A 15,829-nucleotide genomic window follows, 5' to 3' on the forward strand; every position below is an offset into this window, starting at 1 on the left:
CGACTTTCAAACATGCACTCACGCTAATGCGACAAGATGAAATTTTTAATCGCACAGGCTGAAAAAAATGTTGTATATGCGACCATTATGGTTGCAGTCTCAAGCCCTGAGATGTGAGTTTCCCAGCAAAAAGTTGCCGAACTTCAAAATACTGTAAAAGATTAAAAAGCTATAAAGTAAACCATATGTTTTCAATCTGTTCTTTAAAGGTTCGCCAACTTTTTTTTCTGGGAATCCCACTCACGCCTTGTGAAATCAAGCAGCATATTAAGCATTTCGAATAGTAGTGCAGTGCAGTGCAGTAGGTGACTGCAGGGCCTCTGCTATTGTTGGAGCAAGACACCAGGATAATGTCCTCCAAAGTGGATGGCAGCAGGACTGTGGCATTTCCACATGCCTCGAAAAAAGGAGCTTGAGCAGCTCCATAACTCTCGGTCATTCATCCTGACTACCAGATGCGCAAGCACAAAGAGACAGACAAGACAGACGGGCTGAAGGTGCTGAAGCATCAGCTTGGACTGCTATCAATCAAACACTGCCAGTGGTTGAGTATTCCGGACAGGTAAAGGGAACGGTCAGGAAAGTCGGAAACTGCTAATGGCGTATTCGCCTTTGGTCAACTAACTTCTAAGCAATTAAAAAGATTAAAGATGCAGTAAATTGACATCTAACTCTTTGGTGGGAAGTCAATTTTTGGGTCTTTGCATGTTGACATGTTTATAAGTATCTGTCTTTTCAGTTAAAAAAATATGGCCCCTTTCACACTGCCTGTTAAAGCTAGCCTTTTTGCAACTTTTTCAATGTCGCTGTTCTATAGTGGCACCAACATAAAATAGAGGTAAAAAAAAAAAACGAAATTTGTATATAACAGCATTTGCAGTAGCGGATAGGGAAAAAAATAAATAAATTGGAGCTGGAAATATGATTTCCGATTTTACTTTATTTGTTCCCCTTTGCTTATACAGTAGAAAAAGCAAATAGCGAATTTCAAAACAAGTTTTGCTTTTAGTTTTTTCTTCCTTTCTGGGATTTTCTTTATATTTATATTTACTTTTTTCCCCAGAGCATTAACTTGCATCAATTTCCACAGAAATATATATATATATATATATATATATATATATATATTTGTACAGATTAGAAAGTAAGTGCTTCATCTTGTAAACATCTTTCCTATTTCAACATGTACTGTATGTAAACACAGTCACAAAAAAAATTAACACCTTATATGTTAACAATGTAACGTAATAAAATAAGCTGTCAAACTGTATGACTTGTCCGGTCCATATCTAAGAGTAAGAGTAACGCCACACCCCCTCCTGCTCTCTCATAGTCTTTTCTCATGTTGAGTTGATCAGGTGAGGCCAACCAAATATTTGTAGCTTGGAATCACATACAGTACCTCCGGTCCAAAGTTTCCAACTTTTCGATGAAACACTGCTTTTGCAACATGAAAGTTCACCATGTCATTTGCTATGTTCAAGTGTGATTGATTCCTTAGGCTACGTTCACACCAGGTCAGTTCCGATTTTTTTGCTCAATCTGACATGTTTGAATTTTTCATGTCAATGTCAACACTACAATTATGATTTTTTTCAAATCCAACTCAGGCCTTTTTCGTATGTGGACATAAATCGTATCCGAAACGACTGCAGACTGAACGCAAAGGTTGCGCTCATCCAACATATATGTCATGAAAAGGTGAAAACCGTCACAATTGTTCAACAGACAGACACGAAAAAGCAGAAAACAGTCAGTGGCGAAAATATGTTTTAGAACAGATAAATATATCGGTGGACTGGTCAGTTCAAGCACAAAATCGTTGAATTTGCCACAAATGCGTCAGGGCCAAATTACTTCTTCTGTAAACACACTGCGCCTCGTGTTTGATACGCCTGCGTGTCACTTCACAGACAGGTTCCGTTCATAGCACAGTTCGCATTTATTTTTGTAATTGGAACGCCCACATAAAAATATCGGCTTTAAAAATTTTTTTTTAAAAAAATCAGAACTGAGCATCATGGCCTTCAGTGTGAACGTAGCCTCAGATGCCGTCCTTCACACATAGACATCAGAGCTGAACCCATTTGAACTCTGTTGCTAACTAATCCAACAGCATCTACTGAGGTGCCTGGGCAGTAAGAAAGATGATCTTACTTTACATTCAGACTGTGACTTTAACGATCCTAAGCTTGCCGTTTCTCTACTTTTTCTGTAATAGTCAGTTTTTATTTTGTTTTGAACCCCAGTTTCACTTGACATAAATGTTAATGTACTGGTAATAAAGTTTTCCTCGCAAATAGATGCCTCCTCATATCCCTCTATTCTTAATAGCGCTTATCCTGTTCAGGGTCGCAGGAGCTTATCCCAGCTGACTTCGGGCGAAAGGCAGACCACATCCTGAACTGGTCGCCAGCCAGTCACAGGTCACGTGTAGACACGGACCACCATTCGCACTCACATTCACACCGTCACTGAGTGGGAACTGAACCCACGCTGCCCGCACCAAAGTCAGGCAAATACACTACAACACCATCAGTGACTTGCCTCCTCATATCTCCAGTTAAATAAACATCCCAGGCGACAATTTGCTGACATACGATATATGACGCAGTATGCTGTGTTACTGTGGCAAAGTATAAAAGATACTAGATATTGCTATTTTGTGGGATCCCCATGTACAAGGGGCTAAGCCATTTTCAAGGGCTTATGGATACTGTAGATTTAGTCCAATATAAAATACTGTCAGGATACTGTCAGATCCTATTAAGAGTGCTGTTAAAATAATCATTATTTACTCATCATACATTTTCCTGGCACTCACAATTGTAATTATCTGCAGCAGTGCCCACAGTGGACAGCTTCATTATCAAGTTGTGGTTTTATTAAGACTGCCAGGAGATGACTGATATCTCAGTAGGAAACGCTTTAGGAGAAGCATCCAACCGGGAGGCAATTTGATTCACTTTTGGATGCTGTTAAATCATCCTAAACCGCAGTGCTGACCTTCCGTAGAAGTACAAACACTGTGATGATGAAGACAGAAGAGGTTTGACTCACCTGCGTCCTTCATTAGCAACTGAACAGGATCTTCCACATTGGTTGGGCCTGCAACAAAACATACATTTTCCTTTGTGAGAGACCGACAGTGCACCCCAGCTATTATTTTAGATGGGTTTTACAATAAGTTTTGCTATTGTTACAGATTCCACTGGTTTTTATGTCAGGTTCAGTCCTAGTTTGGTCAAACTATTGAAGGCCAAAGCAGAGATGGGTTCTGCTACCCTAGCCGTACTCCCCCGCTGACGGTCAATCACAAATCTAACATGGCTGCTGTTAGATCAGTAATTGGAGAAGTGAGCCGGGGTTAAGAGCTGAACAAGCGTGTGTAGACGGAACCTCCATCTACAAACAAAACAACCTTCTATCTTTTGTGGTTTGGTTGAACAGTCAATGTTATTTTTGGCATTTTCAATTAAAGATACTCTACAATACTGTGAATAAATTTGGCTTTGCCTTGTCATAAAATTGCGAATTGGTGATGTTTTTTCCCCCGCAAAAAAAGAGGTTATGAGAGATGCTAGAGATACGAACAAAATCAGTGATCCAGATTCACTTGTGAATCCCCATGAAAAAACAAATACCGAATCAGATTTTTCGTATTCAAATCAAAAGGAGTCAAAAAATTAAACACTTCTGACTTTAATCTGACAAGTGCTGAAAATGCTGCCAGCGTACTCTCTTACCAGTTCAATAGATAATAATCAAATTGGATTTTTCATTTGTTGGGCTACTATTTCGGAATAGTACAAGGAATAATGATTCTATTGTGATTCGCTAATCAATCGTTACTGTCAATACAAAAATGTAATGGAATTTTCCGTTGGGTGTCCGACCATTAGCGAATGCCAAACTGCGAATTTGCAGGGGTCCACTGTACTCACGCACACATTCTGATGCAAACTCATTATCCCCTTTTTTACAGCTCAATTCCTCAGGTGTGAACACAGTAACTGGACTCAGTAACATCTGGTGACAAATGAATTAGGATATAAATGGGATCCAGTATTGCGATGACAGACTTGTTGGCTATATACTGTACGTAAATTCAAAGTAATTTTGAATAGATCACGTGTGTACATTAGGGCTGGGCGATTATGAAAAAAGTAATTATCACAATTATTTTGATTAATATTGAAATCACGATTAATAAACACGATTATTCAATGATTTTGAAACTTTGTATTTATTTAACTACCAAAACACAATTTTCAATATAACTTAATAGAACAACCAGAAAATAAATGAATAACAACTAAAATAATAATATATTAAAAAATGGAAATAGAAAACAAAAATAAATCCAGCCATGGCTAAAAACATTGGCACACCTGGGGTGTCTGTATTGTCTATTAAATATATTTGTTAAAAAGAAAACATCCTCTCAATATTCTGGCATTTAGCAAATATAAATATGTTGGTAATCCTAATTAACCTAAAACAGGTACATTTTAGTCTGATTTCATGTCAGTTTGTGTCTTTGTATACAAAGCCATGACTGTATCTACCTGTTCCTGCTGTACGTGCCTTGACCTCTTGGGGGCTGTGTGGTGCGATGCATGCATGGAGCTGCGTATTACAATAAGCTAAAAAACAAGTACACGAAGTCGCAATAAAACTTTATTAAACTAGCTTTTCACAGATTAGGAATAATATGTGCCTGTGGGTATCGTATTGGGTATATATTGCCTGTTTGTATGTGTTACTACGGCTTTTGTGTGTAAATAAGTTATTTGAAGGTAAATCTCTCCCGTGATCTAATGCTAATGTTAGCTAGCCCGTCAAGAGGGTTCTCCATTGATTGATAGCATAACCTGGTGATTTCTAAAATGATGTGTGTCTTGTGTTTAAATATTCAATGTGAGTAATTTTTTAGTTTAGTTTTACAGTAATTCCAACTAGGGTGTCAATAAACAGCTTAAAGCACGCTCAGGGAAGGCAGAAGAGCATGCGCCACACGCTTTAAGCAAAAAAGGGTGTGTTCTGCGTTTTTTTTCGTTTTTCTTCGATTATAAAATGTTTATGATCATGAGAGGCCAAAATCGAAATTTCGATAAAATTTCAATTAATCGCCCAGCCTTAAACGTGTTGGCAATTGTGAAGTTAGGAAAAGGAAGACATTAGAACCTATCTGCCTCATAAAGGAAGCTATACAAAATGATGTTTAACTTATATACCTACTGCATAACTTAACTAATTTGTAAAGTGCACAACCTCACATATGTCAAGGTGTGGTGCAGTCGAGATGACCATCACAGCACACCACACACACACACGATATCTGTCGCAGTACCAAGACTGACTTGTTAGAAGCAGCATGGTGCTACAGGGTATCAAGAGTGACAAAAACACGAAGAAGAAAGAGAAGCAACAGAAAAAAGAAGCTAGGCTAACAGTTAGCTTATAGCTACATCGCAGTTGCAAACTCTACTCCTTGTTTATTTTAGTGTGGTGAATGACTCAGTTGAACTTTGTGTTGACCATGATCGTAAATATTAAACAGGTTTAACATTTATGATTGTCAGTCCCAAGTGTTTTCTGAGCAGATTGGGGAGGGGGAAAAAAAACACTACTACTTAACGCACCCCAAACTACAGGATAATCACTCAGAATAATCTTGTGTAGGCCCCTTTAATTTTGGTGATTTTTCTTAGACTGACTCGGCCCTCTCCCACTAATATAAACACGTGAGCGCTTCCATTCGCATGAGCGGTTATCTGGCGCAATTGAGGAACAGCTTCTTTCCGTAAGTTGTAAGACTGTTAGACTGTTAAAACTCGAACAGTGCTTTGTAGCCCCGACATCAGCCCCGCCCCCATGCCTACTCATTCCTGCATGATGAAAACTTTCTTTTTGAAGTTCAAATGACCATGTAAATATCATGTGCAATTCAAGCCTATCACATTTGTATTATATGTAATATTTGCCTCTGACTTGAGAGTCGAAAGATTCAATTGACCCTTTACACAAAGTTGTGATTTTGGGCCAATTACCAGTGGTCCTTCCCATCAAGTTTCTGCCTTTTCACGAGTCTTCTTTCTACCTCTATTAGTCCTTGGGGTGCTCTGAGGTCTTAAATCAATAGCTGACTCCCTTCAACCATAGAATTGTCTAATCTGCTGTCGCTCTTGCTCCGGTGGAAGCTATTTCCACTCTGCCACTTGAAGCTGAGAGCAGCATGGGAGAGAGACCGGAAGCAAAAACAAAATGCGTGTACAATGACACTGTTAATTCAGAAACACGACAACGATGTGACATATACCACTGAAGGCAACATGAAAGAACCTTAATGCATTTCTGCTTCATAAAATATGTATATGTTGACAGGAGCTCTATATCCAATGTAGGGGACCATAACGCGGGTTCCAAGGACCTTTTCCCACTGCAGGTAAACTGTGCATCTTTTGGATAAGATGCTAAGGAAGATGCTAATTAGAAATGGGCATAACCTTTTTGGCGATGAATGGATTTTTGAGGATTCTGTTATTTGTGTGACAATTGATAGCCAGGTTAGGCGTAACTTTACCTTTGCTGGACTATGTTCAGTTTCCCCTAAACATTTTCAGCTCAATTTTAAAATAAGTTCCTCCCCAGAATCCAATATGTAATGTATTAGCATAACAATGACACACACAATACAATACATTGTCGCAACAAAACAGTAAATTCAATAACTGTATCAGACTGGAGTTAGCCTTGGTGTTCCACATAAAGAAAATCTAAAAGCTTAACAAGTGGTAAAAAGGTGGGTAAAAGTGGGGAGGATTTTTAACAAGCAATTATTTTTGAAAATGGAATTAACTAACCCTGGAGATTCTGAACCATATCCAAGAGCACGGGAGTCAAGGTCTGGCTGTAGTTGTGGAATATATCCAAGAACAAAACTTCTGTACAGGGCTGAAAGCAAAGAAAGACAAAAGTGGTAATTAGGAGAATATCATAATGCAGCTGCCAAAGTAAATCATTTTTTACAGTGCTCCCACACACATAACAGTCTCATGTGGTTTTGTTATACAGTAAGTTGGTGAAATTGCGGGGCTAGTATCCTGTAGGGTCGAGAATCTCTGGCAGGAGGCTGATTCGATACATATCTAGATATACAGGAAGTCCTCGAGTTACGACGTACTCGAACCTACAACGTTTCGACTTTACGACGCCCGTGCCTCATCCGCCATTTTGTCCCCAGCACCATAGTTTGTGCCCAGCACCATAGTGTTTCTGCTAAGCTCGTGCATAATGCTTGTCTGTGTTTGTGCGCCGGGAGTATTTTTGCCTTTTTCGCCCTCTCACCAGTAATGGTAAGTGCAGCATCTTATTTTTTTATTTTAAAGTATTTAAGTTTCTTTATACGAAGTGTTAACCTTTTCTGCTACGGTCACCTGACCGTGGTCGGGAGACGCAAGGGTTAACTCGCTTCTCTCGTTGCACAGCTGAGCTGGGTGGCGGCAACAATAATGGCACCAAGCACCGATTTGCTGCTTTAATGGCTTTATTAGCTCCTCTTCACATTCAACGTCAACGGGTCCTCCGCTAATCGCTACTCTTCCCCGGTCGCCGTCACTACACTTGCCACTGTACACACTCACACCTGCGCGCAGTCCTTCCTCCTTCACAGTCCTGTCTCACTCACACATCGACGCACACGCCCACACACACTGAGCTTGCTGTCACAATCACGTGGGACAATACCCGTAACAGAAGTATTTCGACGTAAATTTCGACTTTAACGGTGAAATCCGACTTGCGCGGAAATTCGGTTTACGTCGCCAGCGTAGGAACGGAACTCGCCAGCGTAGGAACGGAACTCGTTTGTACAAGTACAAAGCATAAAATGTCAAGTGGACATAGTCGTGGCAAAGTCTGGGTTCTATGTCAAAGGCAGATCAATGAGCTGTGGTTATGTTATGGCTTTGATGCGACAATTGTGTGGGATCTCCGTGTAAAAAGAGGGTAAAATCTAGCTTTATGCCACTGTGTAAGGTGGTCATGACACAGTAGTGTTAAAACACAAGCAAACAGACGCACATGCACACACACACACACACACACACACACCTATAGCACTAACCGATACCTGTTGTGCAATTAATCAACTAATCTACTGAGATTAAAATGTCAATGGTTTCATATTATGGTTTTTTATAAAAAAATATGAATTTGTTAAAAAATTATTAATCCAAACATTAAGGATTAATAATTTTTTTTAGGATAAGCGGTACGGAAAACAAATGGATAAATGGACTTGATGCTTTTTAAATAGTTTTTTCTTTCAGGACTTTTCTATTACTCAACTCTTTTGTTATATGTTGCAAAGCCAGCCCTCCCACAGGGTGTTGGTGCTGTTATAACATAATATGTGAAAACCGTTGTTTACTTTGCTGTCAGTATGCTAGTGTGTGCCCAAGCAACCTTTCCCAGAGTTAATATGATCATGAAGTCGGGTTAATACAGGACACTAGTAATATATTAAAGTAGAATAAACAACATGGGCTGAGTTGTCTATCTCGAAATCTGAGTTTTTACTCACCCGCAAACTGTATTTCCAAGAGTCGCCTCCTGTTTCTTCAACAGCTGCAGGGAAGAGGGTGAGAGGGAGTCAGATGGTGTTCAATGACATATGGAAGCCTTCATTTGGTAAGTTTCTCTACTTTGCTCAGACAATCCACTCCTCCATTTCAGCTCAAATCTAATAACCATCAAGTCACACTTCTCAAAAGGGCTTTCAGAAAGATCCTACCTAATTTAGATACCGTGGACCATCTAAAGTTGAACATGTTTGATTCCCCAGTTGGTCTAATTTAAGATGTACTGTAAAGTACTTAAACTTTGTCCATCAAGAAACTACTGGCCATGTTCTATGTAATACAAGTCATGCAATGATAAAGTTGTGAGAAGTTAACGTGTAATAAAATTTGATACAACTAAAATAAAGTAAGATTGCTCATCATTTGATGAAACCTGACACACAGAGAGACATCTAATTGACCTTAGAGTCATTGAATTTGGCAGCAAGGTGTAGTAGTGGTCTGCCTCACAGTTATGAGGTTTCTGGATTGAATCCCAGCTTCGGCCTTCCTGTGTAGAGTCGGCATGTTCTCCTAGTGCATACATGTGTTTCCCCTAGGTCCTCCGACCTCCTCCCACATTATAAAAATAAATGTTAGGTTCCTTGAAGACTGTAAATTGTCAATGGGCTCCAGCTCTTCGGCGACCCTAATGAGGACAAGCGCTAAATGGATGACCACTGCACTACCAAAAAAAAAACAAATGAGCTTCTTGCTATAAAGGCGCAGCTTCTCGCTTTCGATTTGCAAAATAAATAAAAGATAACTAAGTTTTGCATTGCAAATTCCCGCACAGCAGAGCTGGTAAATCCTTGCTGCTTTGAATAGGAACAGACATGTTGAGTCTGTCAATAATCAAGGGAGTTCTGTTGAATTTGGATTTAGGTTGTAGACTTACCAAAACTCTCGGGATCCTCTTCCCACATGGCCAGCTCCTCCTCCGTGAGAAGGAAATAGTGGGAGACGAGCCGGCGTCCGATCTCCGTCAGCGTGGGGTGTGTGAAGAAAGCCGTCTTGATCTTGTGAGCCTCCAGACTCTCTGGTTTACTGTCTACAATGATGACAATGCAGCTGTTAAAACTAAAATATTCAAATCCAGTTGGCACATTCTGGTCTTTTGTCCCTGCCAATATTTTCTGAATTAAAACAATTCTTATTACTATGGAGTGCAACAACGCAAAAAAAAAAAGTAATTTCCAACATCATTATTCATAAAATTAATGACAAACACAGCATTCATATATGAATGTTAAATGTTCCAATGGAGGCTAAAATCATTTGCTATTTTACTTTCATTAGTCCTACACTGGTTTGGAACCTGTTGTGCTCACAGATACACAAGAGGCCTGTCTGTCTATGTGATTGACAGGGTGGTTAAAAAAAAATAAGTCACATGGCTGCGAATAGCTGAGTCAGTCAGTCTTCCCTTAAGCTCTTTAACCTTTCCCCTTACAATATTAACGAATAAAAACTAAATGAAACTTGATGTTTAGCTCAAATCAAAGTGACTTAAAGCAGCCTACACACATACCGATAATCACCCCGAAGTTGAGTCAAGCCCTGATTGTCCTAAGTCAAGTTTATTTGGCTAGCCTTTGATCACAAAAGACTCTTAAAGGGCTCCACAGGCCCCATTTTTTGCTGGCACAGCATCACTGTGCTGTAATACCACAATTGCAGTTAAAAAAAATAACAGCCAACTTGGTGCAACGCCAGTCAAATAATACAGGTTTTCATGATGTCAGAGGTTTTCCAGCCGAAGGCCGCCGGAAATTAATAAATGCTGGGAAAATAATGTCATTAACCACAACAAAAATGACAAGGACAAGCGTTTGATGTCAGAAGATCACTGACATCACTCAAGCAATTAGCTGGCTTGTCACCTTATCAAAAGTTCTGGTTCATGTTTTAACGGCATATTGTATTTTTGGTTGATTTCGATTTAGTTTATATTTAAAGTGTTGCATTGTTTTTAATGCATTAATGTTAGACTTCTGCTTGTATGACAAGTGAAAATGTTACTTAAAACATTGCCTGTAGAGTTATAATAAATGATGGTGACAGTTTGGACTCTGAATCGGAGGTCGACCAGCGACACAGAATGGATTGTGGTTGACCTTTGAGGTTCCACTACAGTGAACAAAGGTATGGTGGAGAATATGAGGAGAGGCAGGGTTGGATTAAACATCTTCAACAAACTCATAACCTACCTTCGATGTTCTTGGCAGGTTTGTAGGCATCATTCTTAACAATCATCTTGATGAGATTCATGCACTGGACGATGAAGCGCTCGAAGGTGACGCCTTCCCCGACGGGCGTGAACACGTAGCTCACAGCAAATTCCAGCGAGCGCTGGATTAGAGGTATAAATGCACAGGGGTGGTACTCCAAGAAATCCAACAACTAAGTAAAAGGAGAGAAGAATATAGTACTTCATTGATAAAAATGTGACATCCACCATTGTCTTACTTCATGATGTGCAACGCAACTCACAACTTTCGTGTAGAGTATGATGGTCTTTTCTAGCTTTTCTCTACATGTGCTGCCTGGACCAATTTGTCGACCTAAAATACAAAACAATCAAAAGACAGTGCGACAAAAGAACAGCTGGAGTCTTAATTATTTATAGTAATTGTGATGATGTAGGAATTGAACCTTTACCAGTAAACACAATGCTTGTATGTTTGTCATAAAAGCAACAATAATTAGAGGACTATAATACATCAATCAAAACCAAACACTTTCATCATTTTTGACAGTGCTCTGATGGAGCCCCTCGTTTCATTAGTGAGCGCCATACGGACCAAAGACATCAGTGGTGTTAAAATGACAGCGTAAAGCATAAACCATGACAACTCAATTTGGTTTAAGAGTCAGAACCGGCGTCTCATCAGTCTGTGTGTGCCGTCTGTTTGTGACATTGCATCTGGCAAAACAGCTCTATTCAGCAAGTGTCTCTCGGATGCGTGTGAACACACCCCTTACGTGGCACTTAGCTAATACGCTGAATTCCGCTACTATTAATATTATTTTTTTGCGGCTTGTATTTGGAATCTGTTTTTAACTTATGTACTTTGTCAACCTTAACATTTAAATCCTGTCACACGGAAACCTTTCTGGTAAAGAAGAGGCACTTCCATGGCCCCTAAGTGCACACTACTGCCACCTGTCGTAATTGTTTATTGTAACAAAATAAATGATGGAAAAATGGCATAACCTCAATCAAAATACATTGGGATATGAAGTAAAGTTACCAAATTTTAATGGGATCCAAATAAATCTGTAGACTTGGCACCAGTGTACAGGCTACCATGAATGCACAGTATTCCCTCTGTGGGATACAATTACATACAATATGTATCATAATACATAAAAAGAATGATACTACCATGAGATGTATCAGATGACCCCACCTGATGTTTTCTGGGGGGAAATATAGGAAGCGTCTATCTGCAGTGCGGCCCGCACTCTGCATCTATTAGAGCGGAGTCCAATATTGACCGAAATATGGGATGCGAAGATCCAAAGACATTTTCAACAAACTGATGGTTGAGGGAAAAGCACTTAAAAGAAACAGCAGACTGTACAAGTTGATAGCGAAAACTGCTCAAAAACAGCAGTTCATACAGAGGACCTTATATTGCTGTAGAAGTCAAATTATTTGTCCCTGGCTCAGCTGACAGATGATAGCACATTCCCTTAGCTACCATCCCAAAACTGACAGTCTGTCCCATCGGCTACGGCGAAAGAGAAAAATATTGAAAACGAGATTTGTAGCAGATACATTGTTTATTTGCTGCTGAATCCTTGTGGAGTTGAGATTTAGGTGTTGACAAAAAAAAAAAAGAAGTAGAGGAAACATAACCCAAAATGAAGAAAGGAAGGAAGAAATAGAGAAAAGATACTAGGTTATTCAAAGCAATGATCCTCTTTCTTACAAATATTGAATGTTAATTGTATGGTTACTTTTATTACTTCTGCTTCATACAAAAAGATGTACTTTGCCAATCCTGTGATGGAACTTGAGGAAAGTGTTAATAGTATGCAAGTCCAGTGTAGTACTTATATTTGCATATATAATTGCATGGAATACTGTATAATGGTGATTAACCGTGTCAAAATGGAGTGCACTAAGCTGCAACCCAGAAGAATTAAGTGTCTTTTAGGGATAATTACACATATATTCTATTAATCCAGTGACAGAAATTAAATAAATGAACCTAGCTGGTGAGCATGTCTGCATCACAGTTCCGAGGTTCGAATCTCAGCTCTGTCCTTCCTGTGTGGAGTTTGCGTGTTCTCCCTGTGGTTGTGTGGGTTTTTCTCAGGGTACTCTGGTTTTGTCCCACATTAAAACATTTTGCATATTGTTTATGTATTTATGTTATTGCCTGTCGCCCATCTGAGGGTGTACCTCGCACTTGTCCAAAGTCAGCTGGGATAGGCCCTAACTCAACCGTGACTCTAAAGTGGAAATGCACTTCAGAAAATGGATGGGTGCAGTTATTTAAGGCCGTCATAGGGAACACAAATGTAAGAGACGCTTTAAAGGGTGTGCAATATTAGTGCTACTAAAGACCAATAAAATTCGTTGCTCAGAAACTTGGCTTTCAGTAGTTTAAAAAAATGATAAGCTTTGGAATCTTTCACTATGTCATTCATTCAACAACTCATCGTAACTTAGAGATGCAAAAGGCAAAGTACTCACAGCATTCCAGGAACTGTTTTAGCCTTTCAAACACTGCATTCAAGAAACCCTAAAAGGGGAAAAGAGGAGAGACATGACTTAATTGCTCGCGTTTCTACAGTTCAGGCGCTCAGTATTTAAGCAGTTACACCTGCCTCTCCACTCAGGAGGATAAATAGCAGTGCCAGCCACACACACAATGAAAGAGAATCAATTTTCTGAAGCCTGGTGTAGCCATGACTAAATATCACAAATGGGATGATAGATGGAGATGGAGTCTGTTAAGATCTGCATTCGTGTTGAGCAATGAGGTCGACAGTGGTGTCATTAATCGCCCACATTGCGCCCACAGCCCGGCCACCTCAGTGCCTCCAAAAAGAGTGAAGTCAAGAGGGGTTCATGAAAATAAAGTAGGAGTTGATGAGAATGATGTCCCTGACAGTTATTTGTTGAGCTACAACCCCAATTCCAATGAAATTGGGACGTTGTGTTAAACATAAATAAAAACCGAATACAATGATTTGCAAATCATGTTCAACCTATATTTAATTGAATACACAACAAATACAAGATATTTAATGTTCAAACTGATAAACGTTATTGTTTTTAGCAAATAATTAACTTATAATTTTATGGCTCCAACACATTCCAAAAATGCTGGGACAGGTGGCAAAAAAGGCTGAGAAAGTTGAGGAATGCTCATCAAACACCTGTTTGTAAGCAGCAAGGCCGAAAACCAACATTGAATGCCCGTGACCTTCGATCCCTCAGGCGGCACTGCATCAAAAACTGACATCGATGTGTAAAGGATATCACCAACTGGGCTCAGGAGCACTTTAGAAAACCAATGTCAGTAAATACAGTTCGGCGCTACATCCGTAAGTGCAACTTGAAACTCTACTATGCAAAGCAACAACACAGGCTTCTCTGGGCCCAAGCTCATCTAAGATGGACTGTTGCAAAGTGGAAAAGTGTTCTATGGTCCGACAAGTCCACATTTCAAATTGTTTTTGGAAATTGTGGACGTCGTTTCCTCTGGCCCAAAGAGGAAAATAACCATCCGGACTGTTATGGACGCAAAGTTCAAAAGCCAGCATCTGTGATGGTATGGGGCTGTGTTAGTGCCAACGGCATGGGTAACTTACACATCTGTGAAGGCACCATTAATGTTGAAAGGTACATAAAGGTTTTGGAGAAACGTATGCTGCCATCCAAGCAACGTCTTTTTCATGGACGCCCCTGCTTATTTCAGCAAGACAATGCCAAACCACACTCTGCACGTGTTACAACAGCGTGGCTTCGTAGTAAAAGAGTGCGGGTACTAGACTGACCTGCCTGCAGTCCAGACCTGTCTCCCATTTAAAATGTATGGCGCATTATGAAACGTAATATACGACAACGGAGAACCCGGACTTTTGAACAGCTGAAGCTGTAAATCAAGCAAGAATGGGAAAGAATTCCACCTACAAAGCTTCAACAATTAGTGTCCTCATGTTGTTAAAAGAAAAGGTGATGTAACACAGTGGTAAACATGACCCTGTCCCAGCTTTTGTGGAACGTGTTGCAGCCATAAAATTCTAAGTTAATGACTATTTGCTAAAAACAAGCAAGTTTATCAGCTTGAACATTAAATATCTTGTATTTGTAGTGTATTCAAATAAATATAGGTTGAACATGATTCGCAAATCATTGTATTCTGTTTTTATTTATGTTTAACACAACATCCCAACTTCATTGGAATTGGGGTTGTAAATGGGTGAAATGCACAATGAAAATGATCAAATGGAATATATGGGGGATGAATGAGGAATAAGAGATTGCATCTATATCTATTATTCATTAGGAGGATTTATGGTAGAATAATATTGACAGAGGGAAACCGCTTGGGAATAATGCACAAGCATAAGAAATGTAAATGACACAGATTGTTTTTATAAACTGCAAAGGGAAGCAGAGAAGCTATTGAACAGTGCTTTAAGGTATTGCATGATATAAGATGAGGAATAATGCAATAAGAGCAACACTGTGAAACTGTTGTTATGATATAAAAAAAAAAACATCTCTCAAGAGGAGGTTCTACTTGGGTGGTGAATATAATTTGCAGTTGTGTGATATTTGACAACATTCAAAAATATGGCAGGCATGGATGAAAGCAGTAGGCTTAAAGTCTTCTTTCCACTGAACAGTATGACTTGGGACAACTTGACCTGCCCCCAATTTGGGGCAGTTGGTTTTCCACTTAAAAATAGTACCACAGAAAACTACGAGTTGGAACAAGACACGCTAACCAGTGATCCCTGTAATAATGTATTACTCTGATATGACCATTTTTTTTTAGTAACTGGTAATCTGACAGATTACTAAAATATTTCCTGACAAGTAATCAGATTGTTACTTATTCAAGCCACTCTGAATTACTATTGTGGCTATGATAAGTTACACAGGGTAAATGGAGGCTCTTTTGGCTTGCAGAAGAGTAGGCTAAATGAGCAACAGCAACTCACAAAGCCGGCAGGCC

General features: G+C 39.5%; 1 protein-coding gene across 1 annotated transcript in view; it reads right to left on the reverse strand.

Annotated features, from left to right (window-relative positions):
- The window catches only part of ipo11 (importin 11), a 110,677-nt gene that overhangs the window by 71,253 nt on the left and 23,595 nt on the right, over nt 1–15,829 (reverse strand). The window contains exons 8-14 of the mRNA XM_061767816.1: nt 13,333–13,381; nt 11,118–11,188; nt 10,835–11,027; nt 9,523–9,675; nt 8,588–8,631; nt 6,867–6,957; nt 3,061–3,108 (exon numbers count right to left, since the gene is read on the reverse strand). Coding sequence (XP_061623800.1) covers nt 3,061–3,108; nt 6,867–6,957; nt 8,588–8,631; nt 9,523–9,675; nt 10,835–11,027; nt 11,118–11,188; nt 13,333–13,381 — 649 coding nt within the window. The remainder of the gene's footprint in view (nt 1–3,060; nt 3,109–6,866; nt 6,958–8,587; nt 8,632–9,522; nt 9,676–10,834; nt 11,028–11,117; nt 11,189–13,332; nt 13,382–15,829) is intronic.

The sequence above is a fragment of the Phyllopteryx taeniolatus genome, chromosome 3 (assembly GCF_024500385.1).
Source record: "Phyllopteryx taeniolatus isolate TA_2022b chromosome 3, UOR_Ptae_1.2, whole genome shotgun sequence".
NCBI classification, from domain to species: Eukaryota; Metazoa; Chordata; class Actinopteri; order Syngnathiformes; family Syngnathidae; genus Phyllopteryx; species Phyllopteryx taeniolatus.